Genomic DNA, 18,811 nt, shown 5'->3' on the forward strand with positions numbered 1-18,811 from the left:
GGCACCTAACTTAGCTATCTAATGTTAAATGGGTTGAATTCAGGCTGGAGGCCATCATTTAGCTGAAGCTTCACTTTATAGCCTGTAGCTTTCAAACTCATGGCTTTCACAGCTGAAAAAACATGGTGTGTGAGGCATCTTGGTATCTATATAATGCATAGAAAAAGCTGGTGGACTCACTCGAGGTCCAAAACAATCAGCATGGTAAGCAGGCAGCTGTTACTGCCCTTTTTGCCCCTAGTGTGGGATAGGCGTCAAAGGATTTTAAGCAGGCTGAGGATGGTAGCATAGCCTTTTCTTGATGGTAAGTGCTTAAGCACTCAAGGTACCAGATAGGTTTCTTTATTTATCTTCTAAAACACCAAGAGGTGAAGATGCCCTAGAGGCTGGAAGACACTCATGATGAAAAAGGGAAACAGTTTCAGTTCCTTCCTTAGCATGAAAGAGGTCAAAATTGTTCTCTAAATGGACAAGGGTGAATCTTTTAGCCAGGGCTGCAGAGGTGATGTAATTGATTGTTTGAAAAGAAAGTAAGGTTAATTTTTTGAGATACAGTTACTGGAAGGATAAGACTACACATTGTGGCATTTCACTGTGGCATTTCCTTATATCCAGGTGGGGTTTTTTTTCCCAAATATGGCAGATACTTTTTACTACTTTTTTTTTAATGGAACAGTGATGAAGCAGTTCCACTGATGTAAGTGCTTATACACTTTTAGGGAGGTGGGGCAGGGTTGGATTCTGTGTTTCACTTTTCCTTTTCTGGTGGGCTGGGGTTTTGAGGAGGGGGGTTGTTTGGTTGTTTTTTAAATGTAGCATCTAATGATACAGATGGTATAGACACATACCTATTGGGAAACTTAACATTTACCTGGACTTCCTAAATCCCAGAGGAGAAGCTTACTTATCCATCCTTTCAGGAACTGTATCTTGCCGCTATCTGAAGTTAATATTTGGCAGTTAAGAAACTGTCTGACCATTAGAATTTTTCAGAAAATGACAGTGTCTCTTGGAATTCCCAAATCACAAGTTAGTTTGGTTTTTTTTCTGAAATGCCAAGAATGCTTGAAGTTATCTCTGACTTATATTAACTAGTCTTTATTCAGACTGATTCTCAAATTGTTTCTTGTTTATATATTTCCCATTTTTCATGAGATGCAGGTGCCATAAAGTCAAAAGAGCTTCATTAAGAATAATTATGTATTTTTAATAATAACAGAAATTCTTCATCTTGTGTACAGTTGTTAATTATAAGATTCACAGTTGATTTTACCTCTCTTTCAATGCTGTTTTTCACAGATGAAATAATAGTGCAAAAGCCAGAGCTCACCAGTCCATCCATCTGTCATGCTCCTGGTGGGGAATACTTTGTAGAAGGAGAGACATGGAACATTGATTCATGCACACAATGCACATGCCACAGTGGACGTGTCCTGTGTGAGACTGAAGTCTGCCCACCCCTTCTTTGTCAAAATCCCACCCGCACACAGGACTCCTGCTGTCCACAGTGCCCAGGTATGTGCTGACATCCAGCTTTCATCAGAGCCCTTCCTTGATCTGAGGATGTCTGATGTTTCAGTATGAGAATGCTTCAGTGTCTGCTCAGGTGGTTGTTGTGGTGCCTTTGTTCTTCAGTTGTGTGGAGTGACAGCCTGCAGTTCTCTAATTCAAGTGCAAAACTTGATGGTGTGCAAGAGATCTTATGTGTAAAGGGGAGTTGTGGCCCTGAACTTGGAAAACTTTGAAGGCAATCTAATAATGTAGGGATTGTGTAAGAACCAGAATACTTGGAAGGTTTATGAAATATGCACTCCTTTATGGAGACATGCAGGGTTAGAGAAACTTTGAAAGCAGTCAAAGTGTTGGGTAGATACAGGCTTTTTTTTCTTTCTACAAACCTTGGTTTCTATGAACCTTTTTATTACTATCTTGCCTATTTGGGATTTGGTCTCAAAAATATTTCTATTTGCTTTTACCTTCACATGGTGTCATTCTGATAGTCATTTCAAGGCAGCAGAGTAATATCAAAGCATTCCAGCCTGGCAGGTATGCCAGATTCCCCCTGGACTGCCTCACAGTGTCAAGAAGATAACAAGATATGCTTTCCCCCAAGGAAAGACATTCAATTATAAATGAACATAAATTACTATTTTACATAGCACATGGGGGAGTTCATTGCAGTGGAAATTTAGTACAAACCTGTGAATTGCATGTAAAGTCACTAAGAAACACCTTTATTCAAACCAAAAATTAAACATTTACTTTAGGAAAAAATAGAAATTAGGTTTTGCCATTAGGTTTTGCTACAAGGTATTTGAGTTTAGGTGTGGGGCTGTTTTTCCTGACAAAATATTTTCAGTAAACAAGGTAGCCAGTTCTCCTGACTTACATATTTTCATTATTAATAATGAGCATTTGTTTACTTCAAAATACTGTTTTGGAGGAGCTGATCTTTCCTCACTTGCTATGTAATAAGCTTAATCTCATAACTTCATGCAGGTAGTTTGAGAACCTGATCTCAGTGCTCTTATGAATCCTTTCTTTTCTTCTCTTTTTCTTAGTCCTGTTTCTTGACCTGTAATGTCTGTTAAGGTACAGCTTCATTGCAGGAATATGTGTCCCCCATGGATGGCTTGAGAATTAAAGCAAACCATTGGCATCAGGCTGAAGCATGATCAAGTTTCATTTGTTTCTCAACAGCTTATAATTAGCTCATCTAAGGCCACTAGTGAAGGTGACAACAGCATAATAGCTTTTCACTTTGCATCATTCAAAGTCTTGGGCTGACATGGTAGAAGATGGGATTCAGGTTTTAGATCTAAAATTTAATCTCTCTTGTTTGAGATTAATTCCTATACACCATGCAATTTAGAGCATTCAGAGTCACTTTCTGAGGGGCTGCTTCTGATGATGATTGTTTTTCTCTTTGCTCTCCTTTTTCCAAATTTTTTGTCTTTATTTTTTTTCTTGTTTTATTTTCTTTTTTATTCTTTTTTGAGTAAACTCAATAAAGGTCTAAATAAACATTATGCTAGAGCATATAATGAGGTCTTCATCCCGTTATAAGAATTGAAGAGGCATGAGACTCTGTCCTTGTAGTTCTTCTGAAGTAGCAAGACAATGTGTAACAATTCCATTGTGCTCTCCAAGAGGGAACCCTCTGTTAAGGAGCTCTGAGAGAAGTTGCCCACTTTAAGTTAAATAACCTAATCTATTTATATTTACAGATGAGACTCTTCAGCCCTCTCCATCAAGCAATGAGAGCCTGCCCAATTACTGCAAAAATGATGATGGAGATATTTTTCTGACTGCTGAGTCCTGGAAGCCCAATGTCTGCACAAGCTGCATTTGCATGGATGGTGTGATTAGATGCTACTCTGAGTCTTGCCCACCAGTATCCTGTGACAGACCTGTTTTGAGAAAGGGACAGTGTTGTCCTTACTGTATTGGTGAGTGAATAAAAACAGTTGTGAACTTGCTCTTCCCTTATTGGGAATAAGACAGAAATTTTATTTCCAAACTGAAATGCTTTCCCTGAGATGCAGTCTATGTCACCAATTTGAGCTGGAGAGTAAAGTCTGCATGAGGATCTTTAAGGATCATGAGTTACGGTTTTTAGGTAGAAGAGCATAGAGATATACATCTAATTTGCCTACAAACTCCAGAGGTTATCCTCCTGGAATCTTGGTAAGACACCTTACTGGATAAAGACATTACAAAAAATTTATTTTATTTAAAGGAAGAGCAATCAGCAGGGCAACTAGAGTAACTCTCCTTTTGATATGTTAAATGGGTGCAAGGAACATATTTCATTTTAAAAGAAACAAAAAGTGAGCAAACCAGACATCTTTGCAGGAGGAATGCTCCATCGCATCTAATTAAACTCAAAAGATGAACAGTTGGGCTGTAGAGATGCATGCACCAGACAGATGTTCAACCTATTCCCAGAATTCAAGGTCAGAATGTAACAAAATTTCAGATGGAAAAGTTTGTATCCAAACAATGTAGGCTACAAGTAGCATTTATTGCCCAATATCAGACTTAATAATGTGTTATCTACAGTCTAATCTGAACATTAGTTCAGGATATAGGAAAAAAAACCTGTTAATTGTTTAACAGGGTAAATAGCTGGGATTGCTATTTCTTCTGCCTTCATAGGGGATGTCAGTTTTATAACTTTATTTTCAGCCCAGCTTTTGTCATCAAAGTAGGCTTCTCTGCGAGTTTACTTGATAACTTTAAAACCTGCTTGCCAAATGTAACCAAATGTAACAAAGGTAGGAACCCTGTTAAAAAATAGTATCCTAGAAATTTTATGTAAATATCCATCGGGAAAAAAGAAAAAGACAACTGAGGTGTGGCCAGCTGGGAAGGATTGACTGAGCAATCTAGTAACTTCTTGGCTCAGAGGGAATCCACACCAGGCAGAGCTCTCAAGTTTGCCTCAGCCACAGGACAGAATCACAGCTACTCCAAGTCAGTCAGTCACAGGGCACTGTTTCCAAGCATGCACAACCTAAGTCAATCTAGTTTTGTGCAGAAACTTCACTATTTTGTAATTTCAACTTTAGCAGCATCTGCAGTATCAATTCTGCCCTTATGTACCATATCTCTAATAAGGCATCTAAACTAAAATACAGGGAAAAATGGAATTCCATTAATGATAATATCTTGAGATAAAAATTGGGAATATATATATATATTTAAATACTAAAAATGCATAAAGAATTAGGGCCATGCATTGGTGTTGAATTTGGAGCTGAAGTAAATGGTGGTTGCTCCAGACAGTGAAAATTTGCAGGCATTTTTAAAGTAGCAAAGTTGGAGATTACTGATCACTTTTCCATTGCATGTTGAATAGGAGTATTTTTGTACAGATGACTTCTTTTGTGAGTTCACAGTAAGTACAAAGGCTGTAGGATGGAAGCTGCTGATAGAGAAAATTCATATAATGTACTTACTGAATTTAATCTTTGTAGCATTGTTGGAAAGCATTCAAAGGTTACTTCCCTTAATTTGCAAAAGTAGTAGGGAGAGATACAGTAGAAAAGAACAGTAAGAAGTATAAGAAAATTGATGGGCTTTAAATATTTAATTGAATATGTGAGTCAACTTGCCCATCTATAAGCAAAACAATCCTTCATCAGAAAGATGGTAGAAAGATTGTGAAGTATGTTCAGACATTGATACAACTCTTGAAATCTTTATATTGTTGCAAATAGAATAGCTTTATTAACATATACAGTTTTACATTATGTACAAGGAATTTGATGGAAGAATGCCTGGAAAAGTTACAAAGTACCCAAGTTTCAGTTGCCTTTGGCACCCTACTTAAGATTCCTGATGAGGACATTTTGAGGCAAAAGTACAATGTTAATCCTATTACTATTTCTTCTCATGGTTTGCATACAAAATGGAGAGAATTTAAAGATTCTTTTACAAGTGTCTTTCTGCAGGCTTTTCTTCCAGTGGGTTGGAACCATAAAATAATTTTAATCCAGAAAACATTTTAACATTAAAAAAATATATAGCGTGTTTGAAAGTTGGGCAGTCAAACCAGTAGAGTCAGAACATGAGCCTTAATATTGCACTGGAGAATTCTATGGGTGAGGAGGGAATGCATCAGGGGAACTTCTGCAATATGAGCTACAAAAATGAAACCTTTAAAACACTACATTTTGTATGTCAGGTTTGCAAATATATGCACAGATCATGTAGACATAGCTTTAATTAATTTACTTTGAATCCTGTATAGTTGTATAATATTGCAAATACTTAAATGTGTGAGCTATGAAAACTTAACAATTTTTTTTAGTAGCAGTTACTCAGCAAAGCAAAATTCAGTAGCCAGATTTTAATTAACACTCAGATATAAAAATTTTCAGCGATGCTACATTTTATTAAACCATGTTGTCCAATGTAGTCAGAATGTTTTGTGGTTTAAATAACTGAAATTTGTGGATATTTAACCTTTTTTTATGGCTTCCATGAATTATATATACCCTTGCATACAAGACAAGTCAGGTCATGCACTTAATTTTCATCTTTGTGGTTCTTGCTGGTTTACCTTTCATTTTTGAGAACTGTGAAGCACATCTTTGTACAGATTCTTTCTAAATATTTTTATGCAATACTTGATAAAGTGTTTAGAATCACAGAATTATTTATGTTGGAAAAGACCTCTAAGATCAACAAGTCCAGCTGTTAACCCTGCATTGGCAAGTCCACCACTAGATCATGCCTAAAATGCTGTGTCTATACATTTTTTAAATACCCCCAGGGATGGTGATTCAGTCACTTCCTTGGGTATTGGCAACCAGTGGAAACAAGCCTTCTTCATTTCTTGGAATTTCAAAACTTATGCAGGATCTTGGCACTGCATTATTTATTCTGCTTCTTTCTGGATCCAGTTTGTATAAACTCAGCTTCAAAATTTTATAGTTGTGGATGCTTTGTTGTTTGAATCTTCATCCTGTGTGTTCAACATTCGTCTTTCTCATGCAAAAAATATTAATTTTGAAAGATAACCTTCTAGTTTAGAGAAAATAAAGGGATATCTATTTGATTAGAAACAAGATTAGTCTTCTGCAGAAAACAGTGCAATGACTGTCCAGTCATTTACCAGATGAGACTGATTTTCTGGTGCAGCTAGAAGAAATTTGAGATAAGTGGGTAGAGCTAGACACTGAATTGTGGTTTTTGTATGCAAGTTTCTTACCTCAAGCCTGTCTTGTTTCCACTGTCTTTGAGCACCTGTTGGTGTTGTGGCCTTCATCTTCATCCTTGTTTATACTCTCATAGAGATGGACATCAGAACAGGAGACAGTCACAGGATAGGACTTTAAAATCTCCTCTTGAGGTTCAAAGGTACAGCACCGTAATTGTGATTTTACCTTTGCTTATTCTTCTAAAAAAATATTTGCTGAATAAATTTGTGATGTGTTCTTCACAAATTTGGAAAAACCTGAGCAAGTTAAAGAACTTTTCCAGACAAACCAGCTGCAGAATTGAAGAAGGTGTCCTAAATGAAGCAAGGTAACATTTTGGGAGCTAATCTGAATGGGCCAAGAGTGATCAGCTTTAGGTCTGCATAGGTAACGAGCAGCAGAGGTGCACTCAGGCAGTGCCTCACCCTGTCCCCAGACACACCTTCCTAACACAGGGTTCTGCTGGCTCTATATGTCAAAATGCACATCAGCTGGGGAAGAACCTAATGTCCTTCCTGCAGCTGGTCTCCATCTTTTCCTCCCACTCTTTCTTTCCCATGCCCACACCACATTCACTTACAAAATCTACTTGGGACCCATACTAAAAGCCATGCAAGCCATGAGATACCAAGGACCTCGGGAACCATTTGTGCTTTTCAGATAATTCCACTAATGTTTTCACAATACTACTTCTTGCTGGTCTTCTTTTGTATTTGAATTTACTCTCTCAGATCTGTTGGACTGGTCTGCTGACTACTAGCCTTGTTATTCCAGATTATGTCTCTATTATGTTGTCACTAATTAAAACCTTTACTCATGGCCAAAATATATAATAAGGCTGACATAATGTAGATATCTCTAATTGGCATACTTAGAGATGTAATCTGTGTGAATATTAAACCAGTATTTATCTGAAAGTTTAAGTTTATTATTTCATTCTGTTATCTCATTCATATGTTTAATGTGCAAGCTCATGTCATCAGCAGGTTTCAAAACAATTTCTGCCACTAAGAAACAGCACTGCTTGGCTTTTGGCGTTTCTGCTGTGTTGTTTTTTCGCTATCCTCAAAGTGCTCCAGGACCAAAAAACATCCTAGGCTAAGCAATTCATTACTTCCTTCTCAGTGAAATAGAGAAGACTGCAGAGCACTTAAAAGGCTTGCATGGGATGCAACATTTAAAAAGTGGTGTATTGAATGCCTAGGCAAAAAGACCACATCAATTTCCAATTTATATAACATTAACCATTAAAAAATGTACTGATTTTAGTTATTGCTCTTTTCCTGGGGTTTTCCATTGATGCAGTTGTAGGGAATTATCAGATCCCCTTCAAATATGTTTTATCATTGCAATCTAAGCACTTCTAGTTCTTTCACCTAAGAGTTGCTCCAATCCTTCTTGGCATCCTGCCGAATCTGCTTTTTTAAGTATTCTAGACAGAGTTCATCATTATTTAGCTTTGGTAGTTAGAAACTTAGGTTATGAGTTTGGGGTTATTTTAGCTTAATAGGATTGACTAGGAAACAAAGAGGAAGATGAGTAGTTGGTGACCTCAAACAGTCAAAGAGAATTAATTTTTCTTCATTTTCACAGCACTTTTGATATCATCTTTTCATGCCCCAGTCATCCATCCTCTAGCCTTGTGCATTAAGGAAATGAGGAGAAGCAGCCCAGGCTAATTATATATTTCATAAAGAAGCAGAAATGACATCTTTTTCACAAAGATTTTCTGGAAGATGAAGAGAGGATGTTTTGATTACAGCCGGGATTTATTTGTGGCAATTGTTTTGCTTTTGTGTCTAGGAATGAAATGTGTTTTGTGTGTAATTAGCTGTTACTGCAGGATCACAGCACTGTTTTCCTTCCACAGAAGATACAGTTCCAAAGAAAGTGGTCTGCCACTTCAGTGGAGAAACGTATGCAGATGAGGAACGCTGGGACATTGACAGCTGCACACACTGCTACTGCCTGCAGGGTCAGACTCTCTGCTCCACCGTCAGCTGCCCACCTCTGCCTTGTGCCGAACCCATCAATGTGGAGGGAAGCTGCTGTCCCATGTGTCCAGGTAACGTGATGTGACAACCCAGTTTATTGTCATGCTGCTTTCCTAGGGCTGATAATAAGGTTTTTTAATTGTGTTTTGAATGTCAGTCCGTGTTTGAACAGCATCACAAAGGCAACAGACTTTTAGAGATCAGGAAAATTATATTCTTAACAGATAGACACATTGTGTAAAAACATAGTTTGAATTTCACTTATTCTGAGAACTGAGAACTGAAAAATTACTTGCTTGCCCCTGTTTTGTCCTTTCACAAGGCTATGGAAATATGTTAATGAAGTGAAAAAATTAATATCCTCACATCTCTGCAGATTATGTCACAGTGGTTAACATTTCTGTCTTTTCTGAGACTGCTGGTTTTTTTTTCAAATATCACATTGCTTTATTTTTTACTTTATCTTGGCTAAAAGCAATGTGACATTTTCTTAGCTATGGGGACAAGGGACATAAGAATTGCAACTGGTTTTTAATGTGAGTCCTGATATACTTCTGCAGAAGTTTGCTCACCTTATTCAGTAAGTTGATAAGTACTTCTGCCAGGACAACTGGGGAGATTCAGCAGTATCCCTTCTTGCAATTCCCCTCCTTTGAGGATTGAAAAAAAAAAAAAAAGCAAGGCAAAGAAACCAGTAGGGACTGTTTACATATCAGCTGAGAAGATCAGCTGAGTAGCCTTCCCTTCATTTTGGGGGGTGGGGGTTGTTATGTATCATAGAGGAGCAAGCCTGTAGTAAAATATGTATTCTGAGATGGAATTTTCAAAAGCAAGTTTGTCCACACTAGTCCTTTATCCCATTCACATTATGATAATGATAATGGCAACAGGCATGTATCCCATATGGAATAAGTTTTCAAATAAAATCCCAGGCTAATGATGAAAATATGGAAACAAAATACTTTAAAGGACAAAGCACTGCAAATGGGCAAGTGTATTTCCTCATTAATTAATTAAGAGCAGCACTGAGAAGCTAAGCATCCTGCAAGTTGTGAAAGACGTTTTTCTCATTTCACAGAGATGTATGTACCTGAACCTACTAACATCCCCATTGAGAAGACAAATCATCGAGGAGATGTTGAACTAGAAGTACCAAACTGGCCGACACCGGGTGAAAATGATATAATCCACATTCACAGAGGTCAGATCTAATATAAACTGGGATAACTTAGGAGTGTGTTTATTCTTCATGTTTCAATGCATCTACTTTTTCTATTCAGATAGTTGTATCTGAGAACATTCTTCAGTGCATAATTCACTGCAGTACATGCATTTTGCTTTGAGTAAAGATGAGTCAGTCGATTAAATTATATGTATACATTTTGGTCTTATTATCTCTCCATGTTCTGCATAAAAGAAATATCTATGTTGATATGATGGAGTTCTATAAAAGAAAGAATACAACAAAATAATGAATCAGAAGTGATTCTTCAGTGTCTTTTCTGATTCAAAAACTAGAAAGCAGACCATTGGAGTTGATATACCTTCATTTGATCAATTTAACATTCTCAGGAACAGATAAAGGTGGAAAAACATGTACTACAGCCCAGCATATATCAGAGCCATGATGTCAGACCTTAGACAAAAAAACCACCTCAGATATAGTGACACACAGCCAATAAAGTTGTCTAAGGATGTAAATACATCTTCTGTTTAAAACTGCACTGTAATCTTATTTCAGCATAGAGGAAACACTGTGCCACAGTTTTTGTTAACCTCTTCTAATTGAAGGACAACCCAAACCAAGGGGTTTTTTTAACCTGAGGATTTTCTTTTTTTTTTTTTTTTTAATCTGAGGATGATCTTATAGCATTCTATTGTTTGGAGAAAGGATGCATGAAATGTAACTGCTTTACAAAGTTTTAAGCTTATGCTTTTATAACTCCAGCATTTTAATTTCTCAAGCATTAGTAGCTGGCTTGCAACTATCCTGCCTGGGGATTATAAACACCTACTACAAACTGTGAGGGAATTTTGTATATGTCATTGAAAGTTACCATTCTTTGAAATTCCACACAAAACTTGCTACAGTCTAGTAGACTGCTAGCAGTCTGTTTTCACAGGCTGAGTGCTACAAGTATTGTAATACACTCTCAACAGATGAAAGACTGAACAAATCGTACTTGTCCTACCAGCTTTTAAAAGTAAAAAAAAGAAAAAATTACTTTCATCCTAAGATTTCCATGTTCTCCTCAGCCTGGAAACACAGTGTGATTTTTATACAAGTGGGAATTTGGTTATGATCAGATAAGATCATGCAAACACAACTGAGTTAAGAGGTTCTTGTCAGACTGTGGTCTTCACTGTGGTTTAGGATTTCTTTCTATCTCCTCTCTTTTTGATGGCCTTTTCCTGACTAATATAGTCCCTCTACAAGATACTAGCTGTTCTAATTTATGTAAATAAGGTGGCATTGCAGGAAAGAAGGTCCAAATCCTTATGAGTGACAAGATGTACAGTAGAGACTTTTATAATTCCATTCTTCCTTGTGGCCAAGGCTCGTTGATAATTACTAACAAATGCTCCCAATTGCCCTGCAGACATGAACCATCTCCAGGGAGAACACCGGAGTGGCAGCGGGCCACACCCCAGCGAGGATGCATCCGTCAGCTCTGTTGCCTTGGTGACAATCCCCATCACAATAGCTCTGTTACTGATCATCGTGCTCCTATTTATCAACCAGAAAAAGCAGTGGATTCCAGTGTCCTGCTACAAAGCTCCAACAAAGGTGCATGTCTATTTCCAGGATATCCCATTTTCACAAAGCAGGAACAAAACATTGTGGAAAATCTTAAGCAATTAAGAGGCTGTTAAAAGTCTGGGAAAAAAGCTGCTGCACATCTGGGGCAACCAGGTTAAGCCTTTGTGTGGTGCTGAATTAACAGAGAACAGTTACACCAGCCCAGTTGGGATATAAGAATACCAGAGCTCCATTCAGAAGATGAAAAATGGTGACTCTGAAGAGTCTTGGTCTGTTACTATGTCTAACATAAGCCAACTTTAACAAAAGTCCAAACCCTTTAATGGCCAGTTTGATTTTGTTTTGTGTTTATGGACTTGAAACTAATAGACTTTTAAAATTATGTATGGGATACAAAAATTGTATTATTTACTCAATATTTCCTTTCTCTTTCAACAGCCTTCTTGCCTAAACAATCAACTGGTATATGTGGACTGCGAGAAAGGTACCAGGGTCCAGGTGGACAGTTCTCAGAGGATGCTAAGAATTGCAGACCCAGATTCAAGATACAGTGGATTTTACAGCATGCAGAAACAGAATAACCTACAGGCAGATAATTTCTATCAAACAGTTTGAAGAATTGCACCCTTGCCAAGAATTTAAGAAAGAGAGACAGAGAGAGACAGTCTGCTATTAAAATAAAACTAGAATTGTGCAGTTGCTTAGTGGATTGTATTGGATTTGTGACTACATGTACAGCTCTAAGACCTTTCTGGGATGAGCTCTGACTCCTGCAATGTGCCAGAAAAAGCATTCCCACTTTTCCTTGAGATAACTGACCAAGTGTTTTCTTAGAACCAAAGTTTTGAAACTTGTTAAGATGTATTTGCTTGTAACATAGCTGTAGAGGTTTCTTGGGAGGGGGAATCAGGGGCTAGGGGTAGGCAATGAAGTAAAAGGAAGCTTCAGAGAAGAAAAGCTGGTCATTCTTGGCTGGAGATGAAAATATACTGCTGAGCAGCAGGATAGTGGTTTATCTTGTTGCTCTGAAATTGCATCTCTTGCAGCAAAAGCCTAACCCCAGGTGAAAAAAAATAAGAAAAGGTCTGATTATTTTTTTCCAGCTGTTGCTACAATAATATACTCCTAGAACAGAATTTGTCACATCACAGGTGTGGTGTAACTGCAAATATTTTTCTATATGATGAGAAGCTGCAGTAGTTAATGAAATAGCAAGGAAAATATTATAGCAGAAAATAAAGGGTGAGTTTATTAAGGATGTATAAAATTATACCTTGTGCTGCTTTTTGTTTTTATTTTTGTTTTCTTCAAAGCTGATTGGCTAGATTAGCCAGACTTCAGCAGAGTTAGCAAATGACTGGGGCCTAATTCCTGATATGAGCACTGGATCTTTTGACAGCAGTATTGAAGGGAGGAAGGAAGGAAGGATGGAAGGAAAAGTCAAGAACACCATGCAGTTCCAGGGGCTTTTGTTTGTTTGTTTTGTCTGTTGTGGTTTTGTTTTGTTATTTTATATCAATCTCTGGTTGTTCATACAGGAGAAGGAAAAATATTTTTGTTGGACAAAGCTCTTGCGTACAAAAGAGTAAAAAAGAGACTGTTTTAAGGTTGTTGTTTTTTTTCCTGTTGATGTTCTTATTTACTGGTATGCAGATTTAGAAACTACTTCCATGCTAGGAAGCTGCTTAGTTTTAATTGTATATTACTCAAGCACCTTTTCTGAAGCTCAGAAAAAAAAGGAGATCATGCTTCTTTAAACTTTAGCATTATAGGAATATTTATGTAAATATAATTATGCTAAAAACAACAAAAAGTATTTGTATGTTTGTGTATATATATGTATATACAAATGCATGTAGGTATACATATGTATATATACGTGCATGTGTATATACACTATACATATATATACTGTATATATAAAATACTATATACAGTATATATTTTTTCTGGTTTTTTTTCTTGTTGAATGTATTTTTATCTGAGAGAGATTTTACCCAGAGCAGAAACAGATAACAGGCATTCCATATCAATGCTTAATTGCTTGTGAGTTTAGGCAAAACAAGAAAAGAGCATCTCATTCTACCTACAGTTTGATTTGATTTGAATGTGTTTGTGTGTGTGTGTGTGTGTGTGTGTGCACTCTTGTGTTGGCGTGTGTTCAGTTCGTGCACGATTATAGCAGTAAGCATTGCTCTTGCTACTTGCTACATTTCAGGGTGTTTCTTATTTTTCTTTTCCAGTTTAGCCTTAAAAAGGCTTTTTAATGAATGCATTGGCTAGAGACACTGATGACAATATACATGCAGCACTAATCAACTCCATAAAATAACATAATCAGCTCCTGGATTTTGGTTGGTTTTTTCTTTTTTTCTTTTTTTTTCCTTTTTTCTTTTTTGTTGGGTTTTTTTTCTTTTTTTTTTTTTTTGCAAACAATTGTTTGAAACAACTACTGGAATATTGTCCGCATTAAGCTGGAAGTTTGTTGTAGCTTGCCTCATTTATAACTCTGACTGTATAATACAATGTTAATTTTCCAAACAGGTCTTGGCACTTTTATACTAATTACCCATTTGTGCATTGCCTTTTTTCTTTTACAAATGCTTGTCATAAGAGACACAGATACCCAGTATGCTTAATGTGAAAAGAACATGTATTTTTTGTAAAGGAACTCTCAAGTATTGTTGTAAATACTTGGTCAGAGATTGCTGAACTTTAAAACTGAAAAAAAAAACTAATTTATTATTATAATGACCTAATTTATTAATCTGAAGATTAACGAATTTTTTTGTTTTAGAATATCAAAAAGGTGTTCTAGTTGTTTGCATCAAGGAAAAAAATAGGTGTATCATTAAGGGTCAACATTTTTTCTGCTTATATAACTTCAGTTTCCAACCACCAATAGGAAAAAATGTAGTCTCCCCAGTGTTTTGTACTCAATCTGATAATAAAACAGAGATGTTTCTGTCCAGTAACCACAGAGATTTTGTCAAGACAAAACATCCATTCCTTGCATAAGAGTAAGCAGTCTTTATCCAGAAATTGTAAATGCTTGCTTTTGTTTTACAATCAAGGCCATATTCTGAAAATATTAGCAGGATATAGGACATGGTGTAAAATGTTTTTATTATTATTATTTTATTATTATTATTTTAAAGATATGATTTATCCTATGTGCTGTATCCATTACACTCTTTTACTTTGGTTTCTGTTGTGCTCTTCTAAGAGAAATGCAGATATAATTTTCTGAAAAATAGATGCATATGTGGCACTCGGAGTGCACTGCGGTTCAGCAGATTGCTTGTTTACTTTTTTAACTGTAAGGTGGTTTCTTGTAATTTGGCTCTTGGCAGCACAATAAAAATTTTAAACCTATGGATGCGTGTCGTCTTAAATATTCATACTTATTACTCCTGGGCACTCGTCCTTGAGACATGGGTAGTTTGATATTATGGTGAGTAGGAGTTTATATAATTGTCATGCTGACCTGAGATCAGAACAGTTCAGAAAGTACTGTGGGTAAAGAAAAGTTTGCATGTACAGAAAGTTCTGCATATTACACTAAAGAATTTTCGCATTAAAAGCTTTGTGGAATTCCAAATAGTTCCAGCATACAATAAAGATTAATCAAATACAAAGTAAGGCCTTTGCCCTGCCATGGATTTCATGTGATCTAGTGTTACCTGACAGAAAGCCATGATTAACCATACAGGATTCTAATGCAAGGTCCTACAAAAAGTGTATGGAATCAGAATTTGCACTGGGACTCCCTGAGATGCAGATCAGCTACTCATCTAATAGGCTATAATGTTTTTTTTCCTTCTACTAATTTGTAAGTTAATTAACTTGATGTCCAAGTTCTGGTGTGTAAGATCCTGAGGCAAGGTGGTTTTCAGCTTAACTACTTGCTCTGTAAAAATCTGCCTCCTTTCTTTGAACCTACTTAATGCCTTGTGAAGGCTGACCTAGAACAGAGACAAGACACAGTTAAAGAATAAAGTAGGTATTTATTAGAAGGCCTCATTGGATACACCTTGGGCAGTACAAGAGCCTAGCTAGGGCTACACTCAAGATGAACCCAAAATGGTCACAAAATGGATGACCAGTCACAGGGTCTTAAGTTCTTAACTTCTCTTAAGTTCTAGTCATTAGCATATTGGAGTTGTCATGGTTTGACACGGAAAAATAATTTTCTTGAAAGGAAGCGGTCAATTTAAATATTGACCAATTGAAGGTAGATACGCTTCTGAGAACACAGATGGGTTAAAAGCAGAATTCTTGAACTCACTCTTTTTGGTTCTGGTCAGCGTGCAGTGCAGCCTCCCCCTTGCCTGGCCTGTGGCTGGGTGCGGGAGGGAAAGGCCCATGGCCTGACTGAAGTAGGCCAAAAAGTAAAAAGACCTGGAACTAGGCTAGCCTCTTGCAGATAAAAGAGTAGAAAAATCTGAGATGTCTCCGTTCCGCCTTCTTTCGAGAGAGAGAAAGAAGTAGCGGTGGCTTGTTAGCAGTTCACCGCGGGGAAGGAGAAGAGCAGGGTGGGCAAGGGGTGCTGCAAGGTGCCCAGCTGCCTGTGGGAGCCAGAAAATCCAGGCAGAGAGGGAGCCAGGGAGTCAGGACTTTTAACTCTTCTTGAGAAATGAAAGCTTTGTGAATTTTTTCTCCTCCTCAGTTTAAAAGAGAGAAAGAGTGACAGCTTAGACCCTGAAATGCTAAAAAGAGGAATTCTAGATAAGAAGTATGAAAGAGTCGCATTTGGCTAAACATTTTCTTTAGTACCTACTGACTGAATTAATTTTCTTCTCCAAGAAAAACTGTATTTTAGGCTAGTAAGCCAAAGAGACCTGCAGTGGAGTGAACAGAGAAAAGTTAGGAAGTTTGTAGTAGTGCCCCCTGTCCTCAAAGAAGGAGAAAAGATCTCTGTTCTTAGACCCTCAGCCCCAGGAAAAAATAAGGGGAGACTGTGGTCCCAGAAAATAAAAAACTAAACTGTTGGGGTTTTTTCCCCTCTTAGCAAGGCATCCTTAAAAAGAAAAATCCTAAAAGCAGTTTGTCCATCCATGGATTAGTAGTGAGAGCACTGTACATAGAAAACAGAAGGTCACCATGGCAAACTTTTTCTCTGGGCGGTACCATGTGTGACATGGAAACACAGGATGTGGCAGCTGTGTTTCTTAGGGGGTCTGTGGCACAGGAGAGACTCCTGTCTCCCTCAATAAACTGAATATCAATTGTCTAGAGGGTGGAAACCCGATTAGAGTACAAATTGTGTCTCACTGTAGTTTATTAGAGTTAAGTGGTGAGAAGAAGAATGCTTTGCAAGGTTTTCATTTTAATCTTTGTGTGTAGTTTTTTTTTTTCCTTTCTTTTTTCTTTTACAATAGTAGCTTAATAAAGATTTTCCCCTGTTATTAAACTTAAGCCTACTTTATTCTCAATTGCATTTCACAGCATTCAATTAAGAGACTGCATTTCCGTAGAGGCACTGGCATTGTGCCAGTGTCAAACCATAACAGAGTTAATTGTCCAATTATAGCTTTTAGCTTATGAAGTCCCATCCTTGTTTTTCTCTCTCCAGTCCACTGTTGTTTAGACTCTTGGGCCTGAAATTTGGATCATTTGTCCTTGGTCCCATTAGAGAAGGAATTGTTTTGTCTACCTGATCTGTGAAGAGAGCTTACTATCCCCTAATATGAAGCTCAGAACTACACATTAAAGCAGCACAGAATCTGAAAAATATAAAAGCTAAAACCTGAGGTATCACACTTTTCTAATGGTTTCATTTAATATCCTTGGCACTGCATCCAAAGCAGCAGTAGCCCAGTATTTATATGTCACCCATTGATTTAGAGACCTGTATGTTGTTTCCATTCTTTCCTAAGAACCTAAGATATGATTCTTCAGGAGTACTTCCGTGCCTTGTGGCCAACCTTGCCATTCCTTGTACTTCCATATACATCCTTTAAGGTCAAGGGTAAGGGGACTGAAAATGTCCCCACTGCTCACATGTGGTACTCCCTGGATGTAGCATGGTGTTTTGCTGTTTAGATTGCTACGGGCAGCTGAGTCAGTGTTCTTGCAGAGAACAAGCTGCAATAATACAAAATCTCCAGTAGTTACTGCAAAGCCCATAATTGACTTTTACTAGGACAAATCTGTATTTATGTGAATCTCTTTATATTTCCATATGCTGATTTTTTTCTCCCTTGCTCATTACCTGTTCCAGCATTATTGCAGCTTCCCAAGACTAAGGCTATGGATGACTTATGTCTTCTAGAAGAACATCTTCAAACTCTGCAAGCATTTTGGGTTTTCATCAGAATGAAACACAAAATCTCATATATAAAACAATGAAAACATGAAAACATCAATGTATAAAACAATTATGTATTTTAACACTCATAAGTAGTCCTGGCTTCCTCTGCCTCAATGTCTGAAGGGACCAAATTTGGAATGTATATTTACACTAGGGTTTGTCAACCTGTCATAATCCTGAGTAGGATAGGATGCAAATCCTTTCAATGACCTCGGTGGCACTCTGATGCTTACCGAGGCATGCATTTTCCACTTGCAGTGTTGCCAAACATCAAGTAGGAAGTACAGAAAGAAAATTTTAAAAAGCTCAAACCAAATCAAGAAGTTAAGCAGAGAAAATTCTTGGTACGTACTTTAGGATATCAAAAGAGCATGGCTGCTCAAGAAAAAAATACAAGATAAAAAAAATCCCATCCTAAGCTATTGCATGTAAGGGCACAATACAAAGCTAGCAAAGGATGGGCACGGGAGTCACAGTGCTGGTAAGAAAAAGTACCTCCAAAGCTTAGATTCTTGCGTACTACGTGACTGAATGGAGGCATCAACGATAGTATAAAAACAAGTTACAACAAAACTACTGTAAATAATCCTACTACGGCAGAGGCACTGACACTGGATCTTTAAAGGTCCCTTAGAACTCAAACTATTCTGGGCCTCCCCCTCCTGCCCGATGAGCCGCCCCTAGTCGGAGCGGAGCTGGGAGTCAGTGCGGACACCGCTGTGTGCGGCTCCAAGGGCGCTATCCCACCTCGGCCCGGCCCGGCCCGTTTCTGTGGGCGCTGTCCCGGCTTGGCCCGGCCCGGCTCGGCTCTGCGGGCGCTGCCTCAGCCCCGCCGGGAGCGCGCACCGCCGGGAGCGCGCACCGCCGGGAGCGCGCACCGCCGGGAGCGCGCACCGCCGGGAGCGCGCACCGCCGGGAGCGCGCACCGCCGGGAGCGCGCACCGCCGGGAGCGCGCACCGCCGGGAGCGCGCACCGCCGGGAGCGCGCACCGCCGGGAGCGCGCACCGCCGGGAGCGCGCACCGCCGGGAGCGCGC

At 38.2% G+C, this 18,811-nt stretch overlaps 1 protein-coding gene across 6 annotated transcripts in view; it reads left to right on the forward strand.

Moving 5' to 3' along the window:
- Positions 1-14,837, forward strand: part of CRIM1 (cysteine rich transmembrane BMP regulator 1) — a 174,032-nt gene extending 159,195 nt beyond the window's left edge. For all 6 annotated transcript variants that reach the window (XM_085576912.1, XM_021528080.4, XM_021528076.4 and 3 more), the window contains 6 exons: positions 1,300-1,515; positions 3,228-3,449; positions 8,578-8,772; positions 9,780-9,902; positions 11,302-11,489; positions 11,901-14,837. In XM_085576912.1, the coding sequence (XP_085433038.1) occupies positions 1,300-1,515; positions 3,228-3,449; positions 8,578-8,772; positions 9,780-9,902; positions 11,302-11,489; positions 11,901-12,077 (1,121 nt within the window). In that variant the 3' untranslated portion in view covers positions 12,078-14,837. The remainder of the gene's footprint in view (positions 1-1,299; positions 1,516-3,227; positions 3,450-8,577; positions 8,773-9,779; positions 9,903-11,301; positions 11,490-11,900) is intronic.
- Positions 14,838-18,811: the final 3,974 nt, after the last annotated feature.

This window comes from Lonchura striata, chromosome 3, assembly GCF_050655825.1.
Source record: "Lonchura striata isolate lonStrDom1 chromosome 3, ASM5065582v1, whole genome shotgun sequence".
Classification (NCBI taxonomy): domain Eukaryota; kingdom Metazoa; phylum Chordata; class Aves; order Passeriformes; family Estrildidae; genus Lonchura; species Lonchura striata.